The 23,238-nt window shown below is 41.8% G+C and overlaps 1 protein-coding gene across 10 annotated transcripts in view; it reads right to left on the bottom strand.

Annotated features, from left to right (window-relative positions):
• The window catches only part of TMEM177 (transmembrane protein 177), a 41,667-nt gene extending 19,150 nt beyond the window's left edge, over positions 1 to 22,517 (bottom strand). For 4 of the 10 annotated variants that reach the window (XR_012777116.1, XR_012777118.1, XR_012777119.1 and 1 more), the window contains exon 1: positions 22,325 to 22,517. Coding sequence is in view for 6 of the 10 variants with exons in the window: in XM_075511920.1 (XP_075368035.1) it covers positions 17,951 to 18,901 (951 nt within the window). In the remaining 4 variants the exon portion in view is untranslated. Of the gene's footprint in view, positions 1 to 17,537; positions 18,916 to 19,815; positions 19,964 to 19,993; positions 20,403 to 21,410; positions 21,514 to 21,608; positions 21,977 to 22,320 lie in introns of those variants that run through there. The other 6 variants (XM_075511920.1, XM_075511924.1, XM_075511925.1 and 3 more) reach the window with 6 other exon arrangements.
• Between the last annotated feature and the right edge of the window lie 721 nt (positions 22,518 to 23,238).

The following is a 23,238-nucleotide window of genomic DNA, read 5'->3' as shown; positions in this document are numbered from 1 at the left end:
TCACTTTTACTCTTCCGATTCTCTCTCCCATCCCACCGAGGGGGGGGAGTGAGCGAGCGGCTGCGTGGGGATTAGTTGCCAACTGGGGCTAAACCATGACAACAGGTCATGCCCACACTGCATGATGGCCCTTCTTGTTGTGAGACATCATCATCATCATTATCATTATTACAATCATGACAACAAGGAGCTGGCTTTTTTTCAATTCAGTGTGTGAAATAATGCAATGGCTGTGCTACAGCCCTCCACAGCGAGGCTTTTACAGGACAGTCGTGCTGTTGGCCTGGTGTGTGGTGTGCAGGAATGCGGGGGCTCTGGGTTGGCACTGGACAACCAGCTAAGGTGATGGGAGCCACACCTGCCTTTCGGAGCACATCTTTCAGGAAACGAGCTGCTGTGTTGTGAGACCTCTCTGCGACACATCCCAAAGCATGGTATGGCAGCAGGGTTGGGAGAGACATTTCAAAAGCATGCTCCTGAGCCAAACTACAATGCTGGTACAGATGTACCCTACAATGCTGCGCACAGATGTTACCCTCCTGCAGCAGATCAAGCTCCCTTCTGCTAGAATGAAATGCTATTTAAAAAAGAGCTTCTAGCTGAAAGTTGGCATTACTGCTTCCTCACAGTGATGAGGCTTTGGCAAACCATTTAGTAGCATTACCATATACCTGCCTCTACACCATTGTACTTAGCTTTGCACTTGTGTTTGCTGATCACTGAAGCCGAAGCAAGAGAAAATAAACACATTGAACACATGCACACATTGCTTTAAAAATAACGCAGAGTATTACCTGTTAAATATGTCTCCCTTGTCCTCAAAGTAAAAAAAAAACCCAGAAAGCAAAGCCATAAAACAGGGGCTCTGTCTACTCTGCCAGCTACTTAAAGTCTCTGTCTTGGTCTCTGATCAGATACAAAGTCAGATATTTATGACTTTGTCGTTTTTGTACATAGAAAAACCTAATTTGTAACTATGTTTAGAAGAAAATTTTGGTGCATTGAGAAGGAAAAGATAATAGCAGCACAGGTCCTGGCCTGATCTGATTCCCAGGTGATGCTGTTGCAGAGATAGTGGATTAGGATATGATACTGTGGCCCAGTGACAGCCAAGGTAAATGGTAGTTATGCACTTCTAGTTTGAGCAATTTTGCATTCACCTGCTTCATGTCTTTTAGAATAATAACCATGGGAATTTTTTCACATTTTTATTTACTGCCACTCTTCTGCTACTGCCTTACTCATGAAGGCTGCAGCAGTTACCATCATGCAGTAAGACCATATGGCTTCAAGATCAGAAACAGATTTGCTAAACTCTGGCTTTATTATTTTAATTCTTATCCTGATAATGAAACACCAAATGAGAACAGATTTCAGTCTAAGAGATGAGTTGTCAGAACAATTTTATATCTTGTCACTAGGTAATGACTCTAATGGTATCTCTTACTTAGCTGCCTTTGTTAATGACTTTATGGTGAGAGCATGTTTCAGCAATTGTGACTGTGTGGAATACTCTATGTTCTGGGGCAAAAGATTAGCTTAATGAGGAGAAAGCCAATTTCCTGAAGAAGTGCCTTACATAGTTCCTGCTTTTAAAAGGACTGTAACATGGACAATTTGTCATTACAAGGTATAAAAAACACTTAACTTCACGGTTTGTTGCATTTATAGCACTCCTGCAGAGGGAAGAGAGAGATTAATAGATTTTTCTCACTTAGTAAAATAGGTGGAAATCTGTCCCTCCAAGACCTTTTGCTCAATAGAGAAACGTTCATTACTTAGAGATTGTGTTCAAGGAGCAGACTATCACTTGGCTTCTCAGGCACTTCACAAGTTTCACTAGATGTTTATTACACCCTTAGGTACCTTTGAAAATGTGGCCCACAGACACCGAAACCCTGTGACAGAGCTTTGATAAATGCTCATATCTTTCAAATATAACATACTTTATTTTGTTATGGGCAAGTATCTTTAACTTCAGTAGTCAAGAAGTAACAGCAACAACAGGATTTCAGTAAGTCAAAACTCTGGTGCCGCAATCTTTAGCAGAAGTAGAGAAGCTGTAGAAAGGAACAACTATGAGCATTAGGTCATCTAGTCTGTCTTGCCAACAAAGGATGTTTCTCTACAGCCTTGGCAAGCAAACCTGGTAATCAGGCTTGCCAAAATAAAAACTGGCAAGAGCCTTGATACCTGATGTGCAAAGAAAAGAAACGAGCACAAACCTAATATTTACTTTGTCTGCATCTTTTTCAGAATTTAAGCAGAAAGGCTACAATGTCCTTGAATGTTCATCCCCGGGAAAAAGCTGCACTGTATTAGCTGTGTCTCAGCACTTGACAGTTTATGCCATCTTGGATTTTTCCAGTCAGCTTAATTATTGTAGTGGAAAAAATTCTACAGGGAAGGTTTCATGGTTTTTTTCCTGTTTACTAAATATAAGATGCACTATTTACCAGCCTACATCTGCAAGTTATGACAAGCTTGCCATAATATAAAAAGACTGTGAGTTTAGGTAACAGAGGTTTAGCACATTAAAAGATTATAGGTTTAGACAGTCTCAAGCTCTCTCACACTGTTCTGCAGCAAAAACCTTCTGTTACCAAGCTCTCGAGCTAAGAACCCTTTTCCAGTGCAACCATTCTACTTCTTGTTAAGGTGACTCAGAATACATACTTACATAGAGAAAGTAGATTCTGTCTGTCTACGAAACTACACCATGTTAACAGTCCACTGTGATACAAGAAAGATGAAAGAAACTGGACAGCCATCAGAGAAGCATCCCCAAATAGAAGATATCCTCATCCTCACATAGGAATGAAGTTACATGAGATACTTCGAAATTTGTACAGCAGCAACCAGCTTGGCAATGAATACTGAATACTTAACTGGGCAAAATGCTTATCCTATTAAAAAAATTATCTTTGTTAACGCCAGCCACCAAACAAACCAGACCATACAATACCTTTAGGCTGATGGTGAACAAAAACCATTATGCTTTGAGGTCAGGGGACTAGACTGGTGATTGCCACTCTCCCCAGCCCATGCCAGGCTGGCACGTATGGCACTCTGAAAATCCAGATAGCAGCAAAGGCCAGGCTATGGTAACTGCTCCCCTGCCGTGCTGGTGTGACAACCACTGCTCTGCTGCTTTGAAAAGAAAAAAGGACATCTACTGGAAGTCTCATTGTATTGAATATAAACCTGCCAGTCACCTTCTGTAATAACGATTAGACCAAACTCAGGAGACAGGAAGAGATGTATAAAATATTCCTTATTTGTTCCTTCTCAGCTAGTAGACCTTTCTGGTTAGATTAGCTTAGCTTTCAGGACAGTCAAACTGACCACCACTTTGGCATCTATTTAAAATATACTGGTCCAAAACTTATGGTGGAATAAATTCATGTAACTCCGCTGATTTCAGAGGAGCTGTTGGAAATTTGTATCAACTGAGTTTCTAGCCCATGATTGAAACTCGTGACTTGCTTCTAACATACACACACACAAGAGTGGAAACACTGTTGTAATTTCCATATTTTAATGGAAAATAAATCTTACAGGTGATGTATGTCCTACAGAGTCCCACAGTAAATGTGCAAAACATAAATAAAAGGATGGATATTGCATTCTTTTCAAATAAATCGTTCTCATGCCTGAGTTTACATGAGTTGTGGCATCACATGCTGTGACTTCTCTACACTCCTACCCCATCAGTTTTGCTTGGGAAATCTCAAAGTTCTCAAATACTGAATAATTAATTGGTTGTGGGAAGCTGTGAGCAGAAAATTTTATTTTCCCAATACAAAGATGCTGTTCTCAGAGCATCAATAAGAAACAGAACATGTTAAATCCATGTCCACAGAAGAAAACTTTAGAAAAAGTGCATATATCCTTTCTTAATATGCACCAGATCCACTTGTCCTTTCTGATGCCCCTGTCTCACCTCTTAGATAACTCCTACCCTTTTATGGTCATTGCCAATAAAAATTGAGATTGTCACTGGACACAAGTCAGCATTATTCCACCACAAATAGTGCAGTCATGCTAGTTTTCATCACCTAAAGATCTGAAGAAGATGGAGCTTATGGCTGGGGTTTTACAACATGGCTTTTCTACAGCAAGCGATGTTTTTCTAGTCTTCCGTGATTCCTTGAGTCGGTAAACAAAACAGTGATCAGAAAATTAATATCACCATTTTAATGGAAATTTATATTCTCCTGGCAAAAAGCTGCTTTTGAAGAGAAGTGGTCAGGGGATACCAATAAATGAGAAGCTGGCTCAGAGACAGGAAACAAAGAATAGAAATATTTGGTCATTTTTCTATGTCACATAAGGTAGATTGCAAAATAGCCCTATGTACCATACTAAAACCAATCTGATTTGCTAAACTTCCTAATGAATGAGTAATGAGAGAGTAGTGAAAGCCAGCATTTTGTAGGCAGGAAAAGGCAGTGGACCAGGAAAAAACCTCAATAGAGTTTGACAAAACTAGGGAGTAGGTTTGCCAATGAAAATCACCATAAAGAAGTATATGAAAACACACTGCAGAACTGAAAGGCAGTATTCACACACAATATAGGTTTACAAAATCTTACAGGATTGCTTTTATATGTGATCCAATTTTTGCTACAAACATATTAGCAGTATTACATGGCAATTAGTCTTAGCCTGACATAACTGTCCTAAGTGGGATCCAACCTCAGATCCTGCAGCTTTCATTTGGCCACCAGTCACACCTTACCCTAAGCCTTTTCTTCTCCTGACTATGTAAGCCCAGCTCCCTCTACCTCTCCTCATAGGGCTTGTGCTCAATGTCTCTGATAACCTTGGTAGCTCCTGCTGGACCCTTCCAGCTTCCCATCATCCTTTTTGGAGTGAGAGGTCCCACAATGGGTAATCTCTGTTGATGGACAACCCCCAAAATACATGGGCAGCTGTCACGTAACTAACCCCATCAGATGTGTCTCCCTTCCCATCCCACCTCCATCTAAAGGCAGAAAGAAAATGAAATGTTACAAAACTTTAGGTCAATAAATACCAACAGAATTAAAATTTCAGCCTCTGAATTTTAGGATGGGCTGAGGGAGAAAATATCCAACAAGGCCAGTGCGGGTGGAAGCAAATCTCATTCTAAATATATTCCTGAGGATCCTCTGGTAAAAGACCTCCACTAAAGGCATGGTTCAAAAGGAGTTCTGGCAAAATATATGGCATCTCTTGTGTAACTTCAGTGAAAATAGCACCTGACAAAACCAGTCAGCCTGGTCCCCTTCATTTGATAACCCCTCCATTACTCTATCAGTGATGACAGGGACCTACACCCTATAAAGGACAGAAGTCACTTTGTTATCATTAAAACACAGACACCACTACAGCAACACCAGGCGATTCTTAATAGCCACTCCACAACATTTGAGCCCAGGAAGAAAAATAACATCTCCAGCTGATAATACCAGAAAAGATGTCTATTTAGATTAAAAATAGTAGCATCCAGACGAGAATCACCCAAAGTGATGCTGAAAGGGCAAAAAAGCTACAAACACCCTTGACTTCTGCAGACAATACCTTCAGCAATGAGGTAACAAACCTGTTTCAATGGTAGTTTTCAAACTTTTCAGATTATGCCCTATTTTTTTTCTCTAATGGTTTAAACCTCTTCCTGGCACCTCTACACACGTTGAACAGGAATGAAAAAAGCTAGCATGTAGCTCTCGTTAAACACTGAAAACTGTGAGGCATGCTGTGCCCACCAGATCCCCTGGGCTGCATCCATGGAAGTTATAATCATGACATTTCTTCTGTCCGTATATGTAGAGGGTAGAAGGGAAATAAGGATGACTTTAGGTGAAGGAGATTCTTTAGCCAGAGGGATTGAATTTTATACTGTAAAATTATTTGAGTCAAGGGTTGGATCTTGCTGTCATAGGAGTGCCATAATCTTGATACCAATAATCCTAAACTGGCTGACGTAGATGATCATTGCAAATGTGTAGTTATTCTACTGAACCCCACCAAAAAAACCAAAACAAACAACCAAACCATCAGAGGATTCAAAGTTCAAACTTTAGTGCTTTCAGCTGAGGCCAAAAAGTCAAGACAGTGGCTTTACGTGAGGACTTTCAGTCTCATCTTCAAACTCCCATCTTGCAGGTGCATATTCTCCTCTGGTCCTACCTTTTGCACATCTTCTCCTTCTGCCCTTCCTCAGCACAGGGACAGGAGTTTTCTGCCAGCCCACACAGAGCTCAGCCAGGCCCTGCTCCAGGGAAGCTGGCAGGCTCTGCTCTCCAGGGGCTGCAGATGCATCCACCCACAGTCTGGGGGGTGGATGCATCTGGGGCAACCTAAGAATGACCATATTGGCCAAGATGTCAGGTTGCTCAGATGTTCTCTCCTGTTCCTTATGTCATTCTCACAAAAAACATAAAACATTGAGATCTCCTGTATTACATGAAGGTAATTCCTATGACAAGTGATTAAAACAGTCTTTTTCCAAAATGATGCAGAGTAAGCACAAACTGAGAGCTACCTGAAAATAATATACTCAACAAGCCTATAGTACTATCCTTTGGCCAACAGATACCCCAGAGCAACAGCAATGCTGGGCTCATCATTTTTTTTATTATTGATCAAATACAAATTTTAGTCTTAGTTTGAACCACATTTTTCATCCCAGCCTACCCTTTATACATTCCTCCTGCTATACCAGAAGGATCCCAGTGCTATGCCTCCAATGGTGTAGAGCTGTTGTAGCTGGCTCCTCATCCACTGGTCTCCCTTAGCTCCTCGTTGGAGCTCTGTAGGAGGATGGGGGGGATGCTGTGAAGGAGCTATACTTAGCTCAGGGAGGATTCTCTAGGAATGGATGCCACTTGGCACAAATTAAGAGCACTTTTCAGGGACTTTTCACCTCAAGCAGGGACAGAACATGGTAGAAACGTCCAATCTACAAGACAGCTGTCTGTTTGCCACTATCTCCTTGAGTGGCAAACTTGGCACAAATAAAAATCACACTTCTTAGCCGAGGGTGGTTCAATTCTTTCTGAGGAACCAGAATGCTGCTAAAGGGCCAAAGCTCACTGGGCAAAAGAAAGCGTCTCAGTTGGTGAGACACCTGCTGCATATGCCTTACACCAGGCTTTAAGCAAAGCCAGATCTCTGATGGGAGGTTCTGGCCAAATCCCGTTGACTCAAATGGCATGCTATCCATCTGTGGTAACTAAATAATTCATAGTTGCCACAGTGTGGAGACGTCATTCTGGTCTTATTAATAGATGACAGCAATCTTGGGCCTGTCTCCCTTCCCCTTGGTTAGACTCCCATTAATCAAGCCCTCCAGCTAGTTGCTAGTTTTCCTACCAGCATGGCCTTGGCACTTAAAAATCCAGTAAGTATTATGAACGGAGGATGTAATGTTATCTGAACCAAAGAATCTCAGCCTGCAACTCAACTCAGCCTGTTGATTCCAGGAAAAGCAGTCATGTCCTCAAAGTCTATGTGCCTTGCTGAATTCCTGAAAAAAAGTTCTCTTTCAGAGAGAATGTCAAGCGTTATCCCCACTGGGCAGGAGTTACTCAAGCACATATGCTCACCGGCTTGCTTCCAGTGCTTGTGTGAGTGACTGCCTGCCAAGAGGTACACAAAGCTCACATCTGACATGCAGAAGCTTACCTAGGATGTTCTTGGCCTGACAGATCACTGCTCTTTGACCCACAGCATTATTTATTATCATCAGAAAAGGGGCATGAAGAAATCTCTGCATCTGTGATTTTCCTTAAGTTACTTACAGGGACATTGAACAGAACAGACTATTTTTTAAACTAGAGAATAACTGTTTTATAACTGACAGCCTGCAAACCCATCCACCAACTGCAGGGTGGAAGAACTTTTAATAGCTGAGTTACAAAACGCTTGATGAGTTTACGATGTCATGATGGATGCACACATTAAATGACAGCAAATAAAACAGTTACAACATGATCTGTATTTTACACATTGCTTTTCAGGGAACATATTTTTGCAATAGGAAATTTATATTGCATGCTCTTTGGTAGCCTGGATAGAGACTAACTTAAAGGAAGTTACAAAGTGCAAATACCATTCTAAAGATGGAAAATTGTAGAAGACACATGAGGTGATAATACTTGGAATAATACTATGGAAAGATTTTTTTGGATCATAATGAAAAAATTTAGCAGTCTTTTTGCTCTCCCTAACCTGTTTTAGTAGCAATAAAAGTGGTGGGTGGTTTGTTTTTTCTTTTTTCTTTCCTAGGATGTCAACATTAAAAGAAAACCAAAGGCAAAATAAGACTTGAGAAGTAGGCAGAGGAGACACTGTTCCACACTGCTGAAAATAATCTGTCCAAGGAGAGCCTGATTAGAGCTTCGTGGTTAGGTCATCCACCTTGGGGGATTACTTGGTTTCAGTCTCTTGCTTCCCAAGGGGTTAAACACTTTCCACATAAGCTATAATGAGTATATGATGTAAATGTTCCTTGGATTGCATGATACAAGCAGCTCAGGCTTCCTCCTGTTCAGTAACCTACCAGAATACTCCTTTTGTGTCTTCCCCTTCCAGACTCACGATTCCTGCATTTCCCCCGACACAATTTAACAAGCACAGGGATACCCCTCATCCATCCTTGCCTACAACACCCTCCTTCAAATAATCTCCAGGAGATTAAGGTTTAAACCTACAAATTGTAAGCCTGAAGAGACGATTTAGCACAGGTCTACTTCCTCAACATGCACGCTAGCATGTTACACAACGCAGTGAGCACAATGTCACCTCCTCCAGCCACGTGTTAAAAGGACATGCCAGCTGCACTTTGCAATGGGTTTGATCCTAGCAGCGTAGCTTCAGGCAGCTCAGAGCACACGGACAGACTGATCCCCTCCGCAGGTCCAGCAGCGGCAAACGCATGGCTGAGCAGGGTTCATCGCTGGTCAGCACCGACCAGCACGACTGGGTCACTTCCAGACCCTTGCTGAGTTCTGAACAAGTAACCAGAGGTGCTCAGGCTTGTGTGATGCATGTTGTGTAATTACAAATTTGTACCACTACATCACTTATGCCTGCTGCTGGTTTTAGGCAAGCACCTCTATTGTATTTGGCCATCAATATTGGCTCTATTTACACCATTCAAGGCAAAACTCTGTAGAAACTCCATAAGATTAAAACCAGAGCAACACCATGAAACAAAAATAGGGTGCTGTGGGTCTGGTTTTTTTCCAGAGGCTTTCATAACCACAGTTTCAGCTGAAGCCAACATGCATCTGACAGCCGTTAAATACCAGGTAAGGAACAATTATTTCATACCAGACATCAGATTTGAAAGTCCAAGATGAAAATGTTCAGTGAAAGGGGAAGGAATTTTGACACAGCTGATCCCACAACACGCACACACAGTATTTTGCAGGGTTCAAAGCTGCATCAAATCTGTTTCCAGTGTAAGAATAAAAGAAACTTCAGAAACAGCCATGACGTAATTTGGGAAATTAATGCTTCAGGAAAACTTACCTTTGGGTTCTCCATGTAACACTTCTCCAGCACGAGCAATTTTGTACCTGGATCAAGGAAACAGTAAGTATGTGTGCCAGCTGAACTGTTTGTTTGGAACATGACACCACACTTGGTTTGCTTTTTTTCCACTCACTGCATAAGCAGGAAAAAAAGACAGGTGACCACATGACTAGAAGAAAATGTGCTTTTTTTGATCCATCTATTGTGAGGTTTCAGCCCGGATTTTTTCTTTAATACTCACTGAAAGAAATCCCAAGTATGTAGAAAATCCCAATTACTCTCATTCTTATTCTGTTCTCAGACTGAAACTTTTGCATTTTCATGGCTCTACATATCCAGTTCAGCTGCTGGAAAGTTAGAAAAAAATTTGAAAGAAATGTTTTTACAGTCCAATTTGCAATTGCTAAAGCATGACTTTAATTTGCAATACAAATTATATTCTGGCCAGGAAGGTAAGAAAAAACTTTTGCCTTTTCACCTGCTTCATAGGTGTAAAGCCAACATGCATATTTTAAGCTTTCATCTGGCCACCTGCAACTATGCCATAGCCATCTTCGCATATGATACAAGTGAACACTATTAAGATCTCTAAATTGTGATTGCAAAAAACTACCTGGATTTATAACCTTCGTGAAATGCTGAATCCATCATTTTCTTTGATAAGGTGCTGCCATGCTTAATGAAAACTTCATCAATAAAAAGTTTGTCTTGTTCCTGATTTGACTTTTTCAATATTCACTATTGTCTCTTTAGATTAAGTGGAAGAACGTGGAAGCAGAAGGGAAAGAAGTGTTAGGGGGTAAACACAATTTTCCAAATTCCTTAAAAGAATTTATATTAAAAAATAACCTTTGGGATCACTGGCTTTTATTTTCCTATGGCAACTTCTAACTATCACAGGCATATAATGAATGTCTGAACATTAAGAATTTATGTGTGCTGCCTTAGATGAGCATAATTCTCAACTATTATTAATGAGGAACTATAAAACACACTTCAAGTTTTATGCCTAAATTACATGAAGTTTCCAAAAACGATAAATACATCTGTCTATGGGTATCTACAGAGAATTATGTAACGCGCTTTTGTAGCACAATCAGCGAGGCAGTGGAACTCATCCCATTGGAGAAAAGATCTTACAAGGAAAACTTTCTACAGAGTAATTTTTCCCCTGCTCTGTTTTCTGAAATATTTATAGATGCCTCCAGTCTAGGAAATGAAGAAAAAAAAAGAAAAAAAAGTTTTTTCAAAACCAGCATCGTTATTTACAACATGGCTCGATCTTAATTTTCAATCTCCCCCAAGAAACAGATCCAGTGTTTCATTGTATAGCAATTCATTTGCTGTTTAAGAGTGAATATAGCTTTACAATAGTAAAGCCGATTATAGTTTTATCTTTACTTCCACATTCGTTAATCTCTTTATAGTTACAGTGGAGTAATTTACTAGTTTTCACTTCCAGTTTTTATATTGCAAATTATGGCTTCGGACCTAGCTGATAAATGCTGATATTGACAGCTATATTTGTGGTAACAGAACTCTGCAAAATTCCATCTTCTCTGGCTGGAAATAAGTAGTAGTAGCATGGGCTTTTTGGACCAGCATACCTGGTAGAGCCAGCACGGTATTGAACTGTCACATGTTGCTTAGTGGAAGTTGGAGAGGGAACCATCACACTCGGTTCTCAACTCCTCTAAATCAGGGGCTACTCCACTGAAATCTCTGGTGGCTATGGAGTAACTGCCTCCCGTCTGAAGGAGAATGGAAGAGGACCTGGTGTGGGTAAGGGAATGGAAGCAGAAGCTTTTGTCTGGGGTGCCTGTGTGTTACCTGGAGTACCTGGAATGTGGCTGCATACAAAGGACTGGGAAGTGATGGAAAAGGTGGCTACTTGAGGATGTACTGAACAGATGGAGTTTTACTTTAGTTGACATGGTCACAGAGATGCTACTCAGGAGCAGCTAAGTATCTATGCATACTATCAGGACCACAAAGCTTATCCCTAATAAGGGGATAACCTAGAAATCAGATGCAGTTGGTTACAAAAGTCTATTGCAACTCTTGTGCAGTGTAGAGCTTTGTAACAACACAACTTCAAGAAAATTTATGGAAGATGGGATTATTTTCCTTGGTTTTCCCTAGGCTTTTCTTCTGCATTCCAAACCCCTCACCCTTGCAACAGTCATTCAAAATATTTTTTTTTTCAAAAGTGACTGTGTTTTTTCATCAGACAAAAAACAATAGACCCCTCTGCTTCTGCTCAGTGGCAGGTGATTAAAACACATCTATAAACTCCTCAGTGGAACTGGCAATATGAGCAACGTGAGAAGGCACAGTTCTCAAAGCCAGCATGCAATATGTCTTCATGGCAGCACTCAAGTGTAACACAGATGTGCCTGAGCTAGGTCAACATTGGTACAAGCAGCTAATGGTACAACATTACTTATTATTTCTCAAGTCACCATACATCACCCAACCATAAAAGTAGAAAATTCCTTGCAATTTTCAGGAACAGGAAACTAAATTTCTAGAGGACTCAAAGGGAATAGCAGCATCTTAAAATTGTCAGAGGCAAATGATATTAAGACCAAAAGTGAACCCACTGCCAGAAATGGCAAGTAAGAAATAAGTCTTTCAAAAAGTAATGCTAAATGGAAAATTCAGAAGCAATATTAAATTCTTTTTTGTGGCAAAACAAGAAGGCTTTTAACCACAATGCCTATTTTTCATTTAGTCAAAGGCATTTTTCATTGCAAAAACACGTAGACTAAACCTAATAAAACAAAAGAGAAGTTCAAGCTGCTGTGGTCTTTGGCTAGTAAGTACTGTAGGAGCAAGTAGGTAGTGCAAATGAAAGTGCAAGTAGCAAGTGAGAGCTTAAAAAATTCACAGATCTTGTTTGATTGAGCTCAGCAGCTTGCAAGATGAGTCAGCAGGCAGAGGCAATTAGAGTAGCAGAGCAAGGGGAAATGAAAAGGAACAGAGAATGAAGAAACAACAACATTCCCACTGGAAAATTATTTCAGCAAATGATAGAAACAAAGCTACCAGAGGCCAGCAGGTCTGCACTAAACCACTAGACAGTTATTAGAGAAAAGTTGTATAATACTGCATATCCTTTCTTAATGTTCCCTCTGCAAGAACTGCTGGAATTGGGAACCTGGGATCGGGCTCACAGTGTCTTATGTTTTCTAAATACTATTAGTCATCCTAATGAGAGCTGATGTTTCACAAGACATCTACAGCAGAAGCAGCTTGGCCACACACGAAGGAGGACACAACTTCACCTGTTATTCATTTATACTGAAAGAAGCCGTTAATGCTTTGAATACATCAACACAGTAGTGCTCCTGCAGACCAGAGTAGCTAGTGACTCTGAGTAACCAGAGCTGGACTGGAAAAGGGCCCAACTTCCAGATGATGGAAGTTCAGCCATTAAAAAAAAATAAAATAAAATGTTCTCTAGTAAGCAGGATTTGGGGACAATTCTTTTTTCAAAACTTAGGCCCAATATGCTTAATTACTGCCCTATACAGGAAGATCGTTGTTATATTATTAGGCAGAGGTGGCATTATAGGTAAGTACTGCACAAGCACATAGTACCACAAATGGTTCCTGCAGTAAGGAGTACAGAAAGACTAAGGTGGGGGAAATAAACGTACACCTGGGCTGGCTGTGTTTTCTAAAGAGAATTTTTGGACACAGTTTTTAAGAGCACTCTTTCTCTCAGGATTGGAGACCAGGATACATCATGGCAAACTTGGTCTGACTGAGGAGAGTGAGAGCTCCCAACTGCAGAGACATTTCAGTGTTCATTTCTGGCTATGAAGCTTAAGAGTTTGGCTTGTCCAAAAATAATCCTTTTTTTCCAGATGGGAAAAGACAGACTGATTTCTAGCCAAATTTTAGTCATTTTCTCCACTTTACAGGTTTGGCAGATTGAGCAGCTTGAATATACTCACTTCAGCTAAACAAACTGATACATTCTCAGTGAAAAAGAAGTGCAGCAAAACATCCATAAGCCATTTTTCAGGTCCTTCAGATTTAATTTGTCTAACATAGCAATTCCTAGAGAATAATTACATTGTTTTTCTGTTCTTAAGTCTAGTTTTGATAACAAGCAAATTCAGCTTCTCTCTCTTCCTGACAGTGTTCTTATTCTGAGATCTTAATTACGTCTTCCTACATCAGCACTCCTCTACTTACCAGTTCGTTCTGCCTTTCAGTTACATACACTTCCAGCTGAGATGAATGAAATGAAGGAGGAACTGGTGCATGCATGGATGGCAGGTTGTCTGCAACTTAATCATTTTTATATTAATGTAATCACACCTGCTACATGAAGCTTTTAATGAACACGAACAGATAACAGTTGCAGGATATGGCCTGCATACTTGTCTCAGTGTCTGCAGCTTGCTAGGAATTGCATTTCCACATAGTGGAGATGTCTGCAGCTGTTTTAATGGATGCCCACAACGGCTGCATATAGCAGTACTCACTCTGGGATGGATTCTCTGCATTTGTTCCTTTTATGAAAGCTGGCTGTGATTCAGTCATGATGATTTGATTCATACATTTTAATTCACTCCCACCCAAGCCACACTTTGTCACAATGGTTGTTTCGCAACTGCTATGGCCAAGGGCAAAACAACAGCAGTAGGCTCGGCTTCCAGCATCACCTCTCCCAACACCACCAGCTTACCCTGTAGGGCAACAGGCTCCACAGCTTTGCAGTCAGCTCTCTCACCATCTTATCTGTCAGGTTCTGGAAACCACTTTAATGTGAAAAGGGGTGATAACAGTGCTGTACCGTAATAAAAAGTGCTGTTTTCTAAAGGACCGCTACACTTCAACTGCAGCCCGTGTGGCAATACCATCGGACACATTCTTTACTCACATGCCACCCAGGTGGAGATTTCTCTCTTGGAAACCACCTCTGAAGCTCCTTCTTCCTGTAAACTGCAAGAGGAGCCAGAACCCATAGCGGTTGATTCAGAAACTACTTGAAATCAGATTATTTCTACAGTTTGTTTGTCTTCAAGAAAACTGTCTCGCTCTCAGTCTTGCTCTATTTCTGACAGTTTTATGGTTTTGACCATTAAAAAAGCTGAAGGCATCTCCATGACAAGAAACCACAATTTTTAGGATAGGGAAAGAAACGTGCGAGCCAGACCCTGCATTTCTTGCGTGCCAGTGGGAATTCTGAGCAAAGCACCTAGGTGGCCCTCATCTCTTGCAGCATTATCCACTAAAGCTTTATGTAGCAGCAAGCATTACATTTATATAAAAATTAAGTTACAAGGATCATTTTCTTTTCAGTTATCTAGAAAATTCAGGATAATAACCTAAATAAACCAGTCAAGGAAATCTCTCTTTAAACTAGATTGTGTATAAATTTAAACTAGCAACTCATTTTGGTCATTTTCTACTCATACTTCATCCTTTAATCACTTTACCAGACAGAAAGAGAGCTTCATTTTGTAGACAATATCCATTTTTATGAGAGTTCATTATTTCATTCACACCTTCACTTTTACAGTTTCTTGGCTTAGACTTCTTATATCCGTGTCTCCTAGCAAGTCCCTTTGCTTAACATTTTCTGTTGCTTTTCTACATAAAAAAATTGTACGAAGTCTGCCACATCCAAGCGGTGCAAGAGACGCCAGTTATTACTAAAACAAGTTTTCTGAACTCCTCAGAGTTTCACCTTCAGACCAGGGGGAGACTATAAGGCTGTTCACTGACACTATTTACAACCTGCTTTTCCACATCTGACTGTTCTTAGCATGGAAGAGCATGATCAACCAACGCTTTCACCTTTAATTCTGGGGTGATTGCTTCTGATACTCTCAAAACTAGACCCATTTCTATCACCAGTATGTGGAACTTCTGATTTCATCTGAAGTTCCACCTACAGAAAAACATTTATAATACTCTAAGACTTTGCATGAGTGTTTTCATGGCCTTATATTTGAGTTGTGCTATTCTTACTTGCCAAATAGCATGGGTGATCTTGCAAGCAACATTTACCTGGCAACACACACACGATACAAACCTTTTCCAGGACAACCCACACATTCCCAACGATCAGAGAAATCTTAATTAGCAGTTGTGATTTCAAGTCCCATTTCCCTTATATTGACAGTACTATGCTTCCAGAATACACAGATGGCAACAGAATAGGATCTTGACTATATAGAGATGGAGGTGTTCTAAGCCCTTGACAAGAACATCTCTTCAGAAGGCAAGGGCATGTGTCAAGACTAGCCAGCCCTCCCTTACTGACACCAATATGCCACAGCAAGTTCAAAGAAGGGTAAATCAGACACAGCATTTACAGACACGTGGAGCTTCTTGGAGAATCCAGCTGTAAGAGTAAAGCAAAGCGCACAACTGCAAAACCCATTAGCATCACTGGGGCTTTACAACATGAGAATGTTAAATAACATCACTAGCTGCAGGCACCCCAATGAAAAACAGCAGTAAGGAGTGGTAAGAGGCAAGAAGATTTCTTTAATTTAATTTTGTTTAAACTGCTACTTGTTGTAAATCTCAAAGAAGGCCTCCATTTCCTCTCTGCACTCTTTATGTAGTAGCAGCTCCATAAACCACATAAAACAAGTGGGCCAAGTTCTCTCTGAGAACATTTCAAGGAGTTTAGACTTGTCTGAAGGAGTAACACGAGGATGAACTGAGCTCACAGGCTATATAAAACAGGAGTTATATTCCAGTCTTGAGCCACTACATCACTCAACCAAAAAACCTCTATCTTCACCTGTTATATTGGATTTACCTGGAAGAGAAGTCAAATAAGATTTGGCCTGAAGCTTTGAAAGCCCCCTGCCTAAAGTTGAAGTCCCCTGTTATTCCACAGACCAGGAGATTTTGTCAAACTCTTTCACAGAGGTCACCAGAACAATAACCTTATGCCCTACAGCCAGAAAGCACCTAAGAGGCATCTCATGACTTGATACTTCAAGGGCAACTGCAAGTGATAGGTCCAGAAAAACATCCGTGACACAGATTACTTCAGCAGAAACCCAAACATCCTATATATATGGCTTCAGCAATGTAAAGCAACACCAGTGCCTCAGCAGCCAGTATATCAACTTTACGTCACTGTGTGATTCAAAGGGAAAACAGAACTCAGTAATACTTTGAGCAAACACAGGCATGACAATTATTATTGTAGCAGATGAAAAAGGGACAAAACCAGGGCAGAGAAGACACTCAGCACATCTGTGACTGAGAAGATATAAAATAATAGAAGTTTCCTGTAAGAATGACAACAGAGTTGAGGAGACCTGCTGTGATGTCACCAGGGAGGGCTACCAGAACAGCTGCAATAGAAAGACAGAAAAGAGGGAACTACAAAGTTTGAGAACGATCATCTTGGAGATCACATAAAAGCTCTAAGGTGAGGCTATAGTGGAAAGCTTACTGCCCGTGCACTAAGGATCCTTATTCTAGAAGATTAGTAATCCTGGGCAAAGCTTGGTTCTGCCAGACAAAACCTTCTTAGGCAATTCTGAAACAGGAGAATTATTTCCTTTGGCAACTCCTGATCACAGACCTCACCAGTTTCTGCACCAAATGCCAGACTTATTTCTTAGACCTTGCCTTCTTTGACATAAAAGGTGACATACATCAACACATATTTTTTAAATGAAACAAAAAGCGTACCAAAGCAAACAGAAAACCCTGCCCTGAACATGCTTATCCCACTTGTGAGAAAACAACCAACTCGTGACCGTCATGTTACATACTGCCACTGCTAGGAAACATTCAAGATATACAGGCTGCAGTCACCATGTCACATAGAGAGCAGAACTAGATTTAAGCTAAATGACTCAGGTGCTGGTAATAATCTAGCTGTATTAGTATGAACTGCAGCATAACTAGTGTGCCCTACTGAAGAACGGTGATTGCAGCATAAGAATTTACACAGTACAAGAACTTAAAAAAACCCAGAAACAGTCTTGGTATTTATATAACAGCATGATACAGTTGCCCAGTCTTTTAAACATCTTCGGGTTGTTCCATAGGAGGAATGGCAAACATACATACAAACACCCCAGTTTAAGTTATAATGCTCCCAAAACTCTCTGTTGGAATTTACCATTTCCATTTTCCAGACTGCACTGGCAGGAAAGCAGAGCAGAGCAGCGGAACTTCCAAATCAGCGTCTGAGAAGTTCCCTTCCTCAGCGGTCTTGTGATTTGAGATGCACACAGAACAGAGCACTTTTGAAGTGAGTCTTTAATATTTTAAGAGAGAGTTCTTTATTCACAGAATGTGCAATAACTCCTTTCGAACTATATGCAAAAATAAACCCCGAAATTCTAATGAAGATACAGAGGAAAAAAAAAAAAAAAAGGCAGCACAGCAGTGTTCCAGGAGAATACATAATTCACAAGTTTAAAATTCAAGCACTCCCTTCCTGTGCCTGGAGCTCTCTTAAAATATTAACAATCAAATCTCTTCGGTAAGTGTACGGCGTATACTTTATTCTGAACCAGTGCCTTGGGAAAAGGTTACCACTTGGGGCATACGTTTTTGTCCCCTGTTTCCCCATCAGACCACGAAGAATCCTGTTGCGGGACAAGATTTTATCATAAAATTCAACCCCACCTCTGGCATAGTCTTTGGAAACGGTAGCAGCCTTTCTGTCAGCCTTACAGTCTAGATGATAAGTCATAGCATCGTAAGAAACATAATAGCACATTAGTCCACCAGCGGCAGTTATGAGGTTACAGATGCTGCGAAGTATCATAGGGCCAGGAGATAAACCCAGAAGTAGCTTTATACCTCTCCCACAGAGAAACGTACCAGCTAAGCAAGTTGGAGCCACAACTGCACTTGCTAACGGGCTGCCATTCTGCAAATACACAACTTCTCTGGCAATGGCAAACTTCTGAGCTTCAAGTGAAAACGTCAGAGCTTCTTTCAAAGCAACGCCTTCATTGCTCTCCCAGTCTACTTCCTTGCCATTGATCACAACAACATGGTTGACTATTGCTTTTTTATCCTCAGCTGTGCTATCGAAATTAGGAGGGATGCCCACCAAAGAGCCTGCAGGCAGCCAGGGGATTCCAGCACTCACAGGGTGGAAGCCAGAAGCTGCAAAAACTCGATAGGAGTCAGTGGACTTCTCATCAGTATCTTGAAGGACATCCTGAAAGACACCACAGAGCTTCTGTGAAAGCTCAGCTGGGTGCCCTTCTGACCAGCACTCATGTAACAGTTTGAATGTCTGCTCAGGAAACACATGATAGGAAAGGTTAGCACCAAACAGTCCCACGCAAGAAACGGCCAACAAAGTGATCTGGCGCTTCTTCAACCACACAGATGCCTTCTGCAGGAACTGCACAGCCATAGTCAAATCCTAACCTGTTTATAACACAAAATCAGGAATTAAAGTGTGCATAAATGAGTCTCTGATCTCTGTAGCGTTTTAAAAAAACAAAGCAAAAAACAGGAGAAGCAGCAGAGTACAAGAACCAAAGAAACATTCTCTCTTTTACATTAATGAAACACAAACCACCTGTAACAGAGGAAGTGATACTCATTAATTTTTGGGCCTCAGAACATAGGATGACTGAATTGATACAGAGAATTAACTTCTTCCCCTCCTCTAGTAAATCAATTTACCACAATAAAAACAATAATAAAGCCACCATACTTCCTCCTTCCCCTACCAATCAATACACATTCTGTATTTACCCAACATACTTGCCTAGTCCTCGCCAGCACAATCCTATTGTTGCATTCCACTACAGACACACGCTACAGATATTAAGGCCAGAAAGAGCCAATAATTAGATTAATCTATGCTAACCTCCTGTACAGTACAGCTCCAAAAATTTGGGTCAGTAACCTCAATACTAAATTTGGTAACTTGAGCTTGACTACAGCTTCCAAAATAGGATCACATTTTGATTTGAAAATTTCAGGAGGCAGAATTTTCCTTTAGAGTTTGTTCTAATGGATAGTCAACCTCACTATTTAAAAAAAAAAAAAAAAAGAAAGAAAAAGAAAGAACAGCATGTGTTTTTTCTAGTTGTTTTCAGATTTCAACTTCTAGGCAGTGGTTCTAGCTTACTCAGCAAAAAGCTATTTTCAGAAAGCAGCATGCTTTCAGTGGCTACTTTTAAAAATTTGTTTCCAAAATAATTTCTCTGACAAATAATACGTGCAATCCAGAGCAGAAACTGGAACAGAAATTGTTTCAGGGCAGACAACTATGTTGTGACTCTTTAAATAAGCAGATAAACTTAAAAACTTTCAAACCTGCCAACTCCTTCAGTTCAAGAGCCCTGCTTCCCTTGGGGAGTATCAGTTCTTTTTATGGTCCAAGCCATATGATGTGCTCTGTCCAGGAAAGCTCCAATCTCTTAAAAAATCCCATTGGCTACAGAATTCTCCCATAAAATGATGCTACTACAAGGATATAAAGTGAATTAGGCACCTAAATCCAACAGGCATCAGTGACAATTGGATGCCCCTGTTTCCATTTGCATCTTGCAATGTCGTTTCTCTCAGGCCTTTAACACATGAGCCGAAGAGAATCTTGCTGCAGCTGTTGAAGACATTAGTATTTCCAGCTGTCCTTACAGGAAGCCGAGGTGGCAAAAGGAAACTGCTTTGATACAACAACGAAGGTCTTAGTGTAGAGTACCATCAAAGGTGGGTTTCAGCTATGCTGCTGGGCTTTGTACAGCAGCAGCTGAAACACAGACATATGCTCTCTTCTTCCACTCACGCTGAACAAGAACCTCCCACAGAGGGGTAGAGTGGACAACTGGGGACTGTAACATCATAAAACAGCACTGCATGACATGCCAGGATACACCAGTCATGATCACCAGCAAATGAGTATTAACCACAGGGAAACAAAAAGGGATTAAATTAAAGGCGGTGTTTTAATGATATGTTATTAGTACTCCTTCCTATGAAGCTCTTTCAGACTGTAAATTCACCAGGGGAAGAATAATCTTGTTTAATGTTTATACTGCACTGAACACATACTGAGTGCTTAATAAAAACAATGATGCATGTAAGTATACAATAATTTAATATGTATTTCTTAGTGTAGTAAGTGGTGGTATTCTTACATTCTGCTGAAGACTGGAGGTGGTGATTTTTTTGACAAAATTATTTAAGAAAAACATGCTAAAGAGCCAAGAGCTTGGATGAAACCCAATTTTGGGAGAAAACCTCCTTGATAATAGAGCTAAAAATGAGACAATGGTAATACTAAACCCAAATAACCTCTTTGGAGTTAACGACCTCTTGGCAAATCTGGTAGTCTAGATCTGATTGAAAAGGTCATGCAATTTACGGAGGGGGTGGGGGGGCAGCACTTCAAAGGGGATGACTCTCTGAAGACCATCACTTGATCCACACGTAAAGCTGAGCCAAGGACTTCCCAAGCTTCTCCCACTCATGTTAGAGAAAGCCCTCTCGTTTGGCTGGCTAACAGATCTTTTCAAGATTAGGAACATAGCAAGGAGAAAATTTAGCCCCTCAGATTATGTCCACACCAGTGTGGGGAAGGCCAGACCATGCTGAAAACCAGTCTACTCCCCTTTCTTACAAGACCAAATGGTGCTTGACAGGCACACGGGATGCTGAATACTCCTCCCGGTCAGCAATGTGGGATGCTGGGCAGCACACCTGGACAGGCGGGCAGCCAGCAGCCCACGGGCTGTCGGGTGAACCGCAGGAAAGCAGGGCAGGAAGCGCTGTGCTTATCTATACACTTCTCCTAAACAGCCATAACGGCAGGATACACCTCAGTGCATTAACACTAACTTTTTTCTGTGTCAATCATAAAAATTGTAGCAGTTGCTAAGTATTATTTTAATTTTTTTTATTAAATTAACCTTTGTGCAGGCATTGTTTCAAACCTTTGTGGAGAGACCTCTCACAGCCCAGGCTATATTCTTGACTGGATTACGCCCTATTGGCCCTGCCACACACCTAATACAAGAATAAGCAGGAAATAATGCAAGAATAACCAGTATTAATTTTCTCATGATAGTCAATACACATGAAAATAATAGGAAAATTGCCCTCGATACCTTTCAGCACCTGTACTTTCAAATCTTCCCCAAAGGTCAGCACAGACTCTCAGCCGCTGCAGAAAGCCCCACTGCAGCCCTAACTGCATACCGCGCCTTTGCTTTTATTCATAAACTTTGTGCAATTTATGTACAAGGCAGGCAACCGGAAGCTACAAGGCAATTTATACGAACCATATCCTGCAAACTTAATCGGTTAGTTCCCATAAAGCCACAACAACGTTTCTAAGGTGGTCTCTCCCGAATGCTGAAATACTGTTTATATCTGTGGTGTTACGGGCACTCACTCAAGCACATCCACTTCCGTCTGAGAATTTTAATAGCTAAAGTCCAAAACGGGGGACATGTAGGCAAGTTTTGCCCTAATGTTTGAATAAATTTATTTTTTCTAATTGCATGTAGCCGAGGGGAAAGCCCGACTTAAAACATTATCAGTCAGGAACTGGGGCGAGGGCTGGACCCGCCTCCAGGGCTCAGGATTTCAAGGCTCACTTGTCAAAAAAAAAAAAAAAAAAATTAAAGGCGGGGGGCGGCAAAAAACGGCTTTACGTGAGGGGCGGGCGAGGCCCCGACCGGCCCCGGGACCAGGCCGGGGCCGCGGGGGCAGCGCTCCTCGCCCCCTCCCTCCCCGCCATGCCGGGGCGCTGAGGGCCGGCTCCAGCCGGTCCCTCGCCTCAGGACGGCCTCTCCTCCCCGCGCCCCGCGCCCGCACCTACCGAGGCTCCCCGCGCTGCGGCCGAGGCGGGGCTCCGGCGGGCCGGCCACCTCCCCGCTGCCGTACGGCGGGCGGAAGGGGCAGAGGAAGGGGCGGGCGGCGACGCCGCCGCCACGGCGGGACGTTTCCTCTCGGTGAGGTTTGGGCTGGCCGCGCTTCCAAGAGTTTGAAGCCCCGGGGGTGAGCCGTGGCCTGGAGTGAATCCGCGGCAGAAATCTGCCTAGGGGGAGACCCGACCTGCTGCGCTTCCCTGCCAAGTGACCGTGCCCCTGTACTCGGCACTGGTGAGGCCGCACCTCGAATGCTGTGTTCAGTTTTGGGCCCCTCACTACAAGAGAGACATTGAGGGGCTGGAGCGTGTCCAGAGAAGGGCAACGAAGCTGGTGAAGGGTCTGGAGCACAAGTCTGATGAGGAGCGGCTGAGGGAACTGGGGTTGTTTAGCCTGGAGAAAAGGAGGCTGAGGGGAGACATTATTGCTCTCTACAACTACCTGAAAGGAGGTTGTAGCAAGGTGGGGGTCGGTCTCTTTTCCCAAGTAACAAGTGATAGGACAAGAGGAAATGGCCTCAAGTTGCACCAGGGGAGGTTTAGACTGGATATTAGGAAATTTTACTTCACTGAAGGGGTTGTCGAGCATTGGCACAGGCTGCCCAGGGAAGTGGTTGAGTCGCCATCCCTGGAGGTATTTAAAAGACGTTTGGATAAGGTGCTTATGGACATGGTGTAGTGGTGAACTTGGTAGTGTTAGGTTTATGGTTGGACTTGATGATCTTAAAGGTCTTTTCCAACCTATATGATTCTGTGAGGCGAAGAGCAAGGCCACCGCTTACTGAGACACCCTGAGAGGCGGCTGTGGCCCGGGGAAGGGACCGTCTCTCTTCCGGAATCACACATTCATTCCATGGCCTTGTGTT

Source organism: Mycteria americana, chromosome 9 (assembly GCF_035582795.1).
Source record: "Mycteria americana isolate JAX WOST 10 ecotype Jacksonville Zoo and Gardens chromosome 9, USCA_MyAme_1.0, whole genome shotgun sequence".
NCBI lineage: Eukaryota > Metazoa > Chordata > Aves > Ciconiiformes > Ciconiidae > Mycteria > Mycteria americana.
This window is presented reverse-complemented; position numbering and strand designations above follow the sequence as displayed.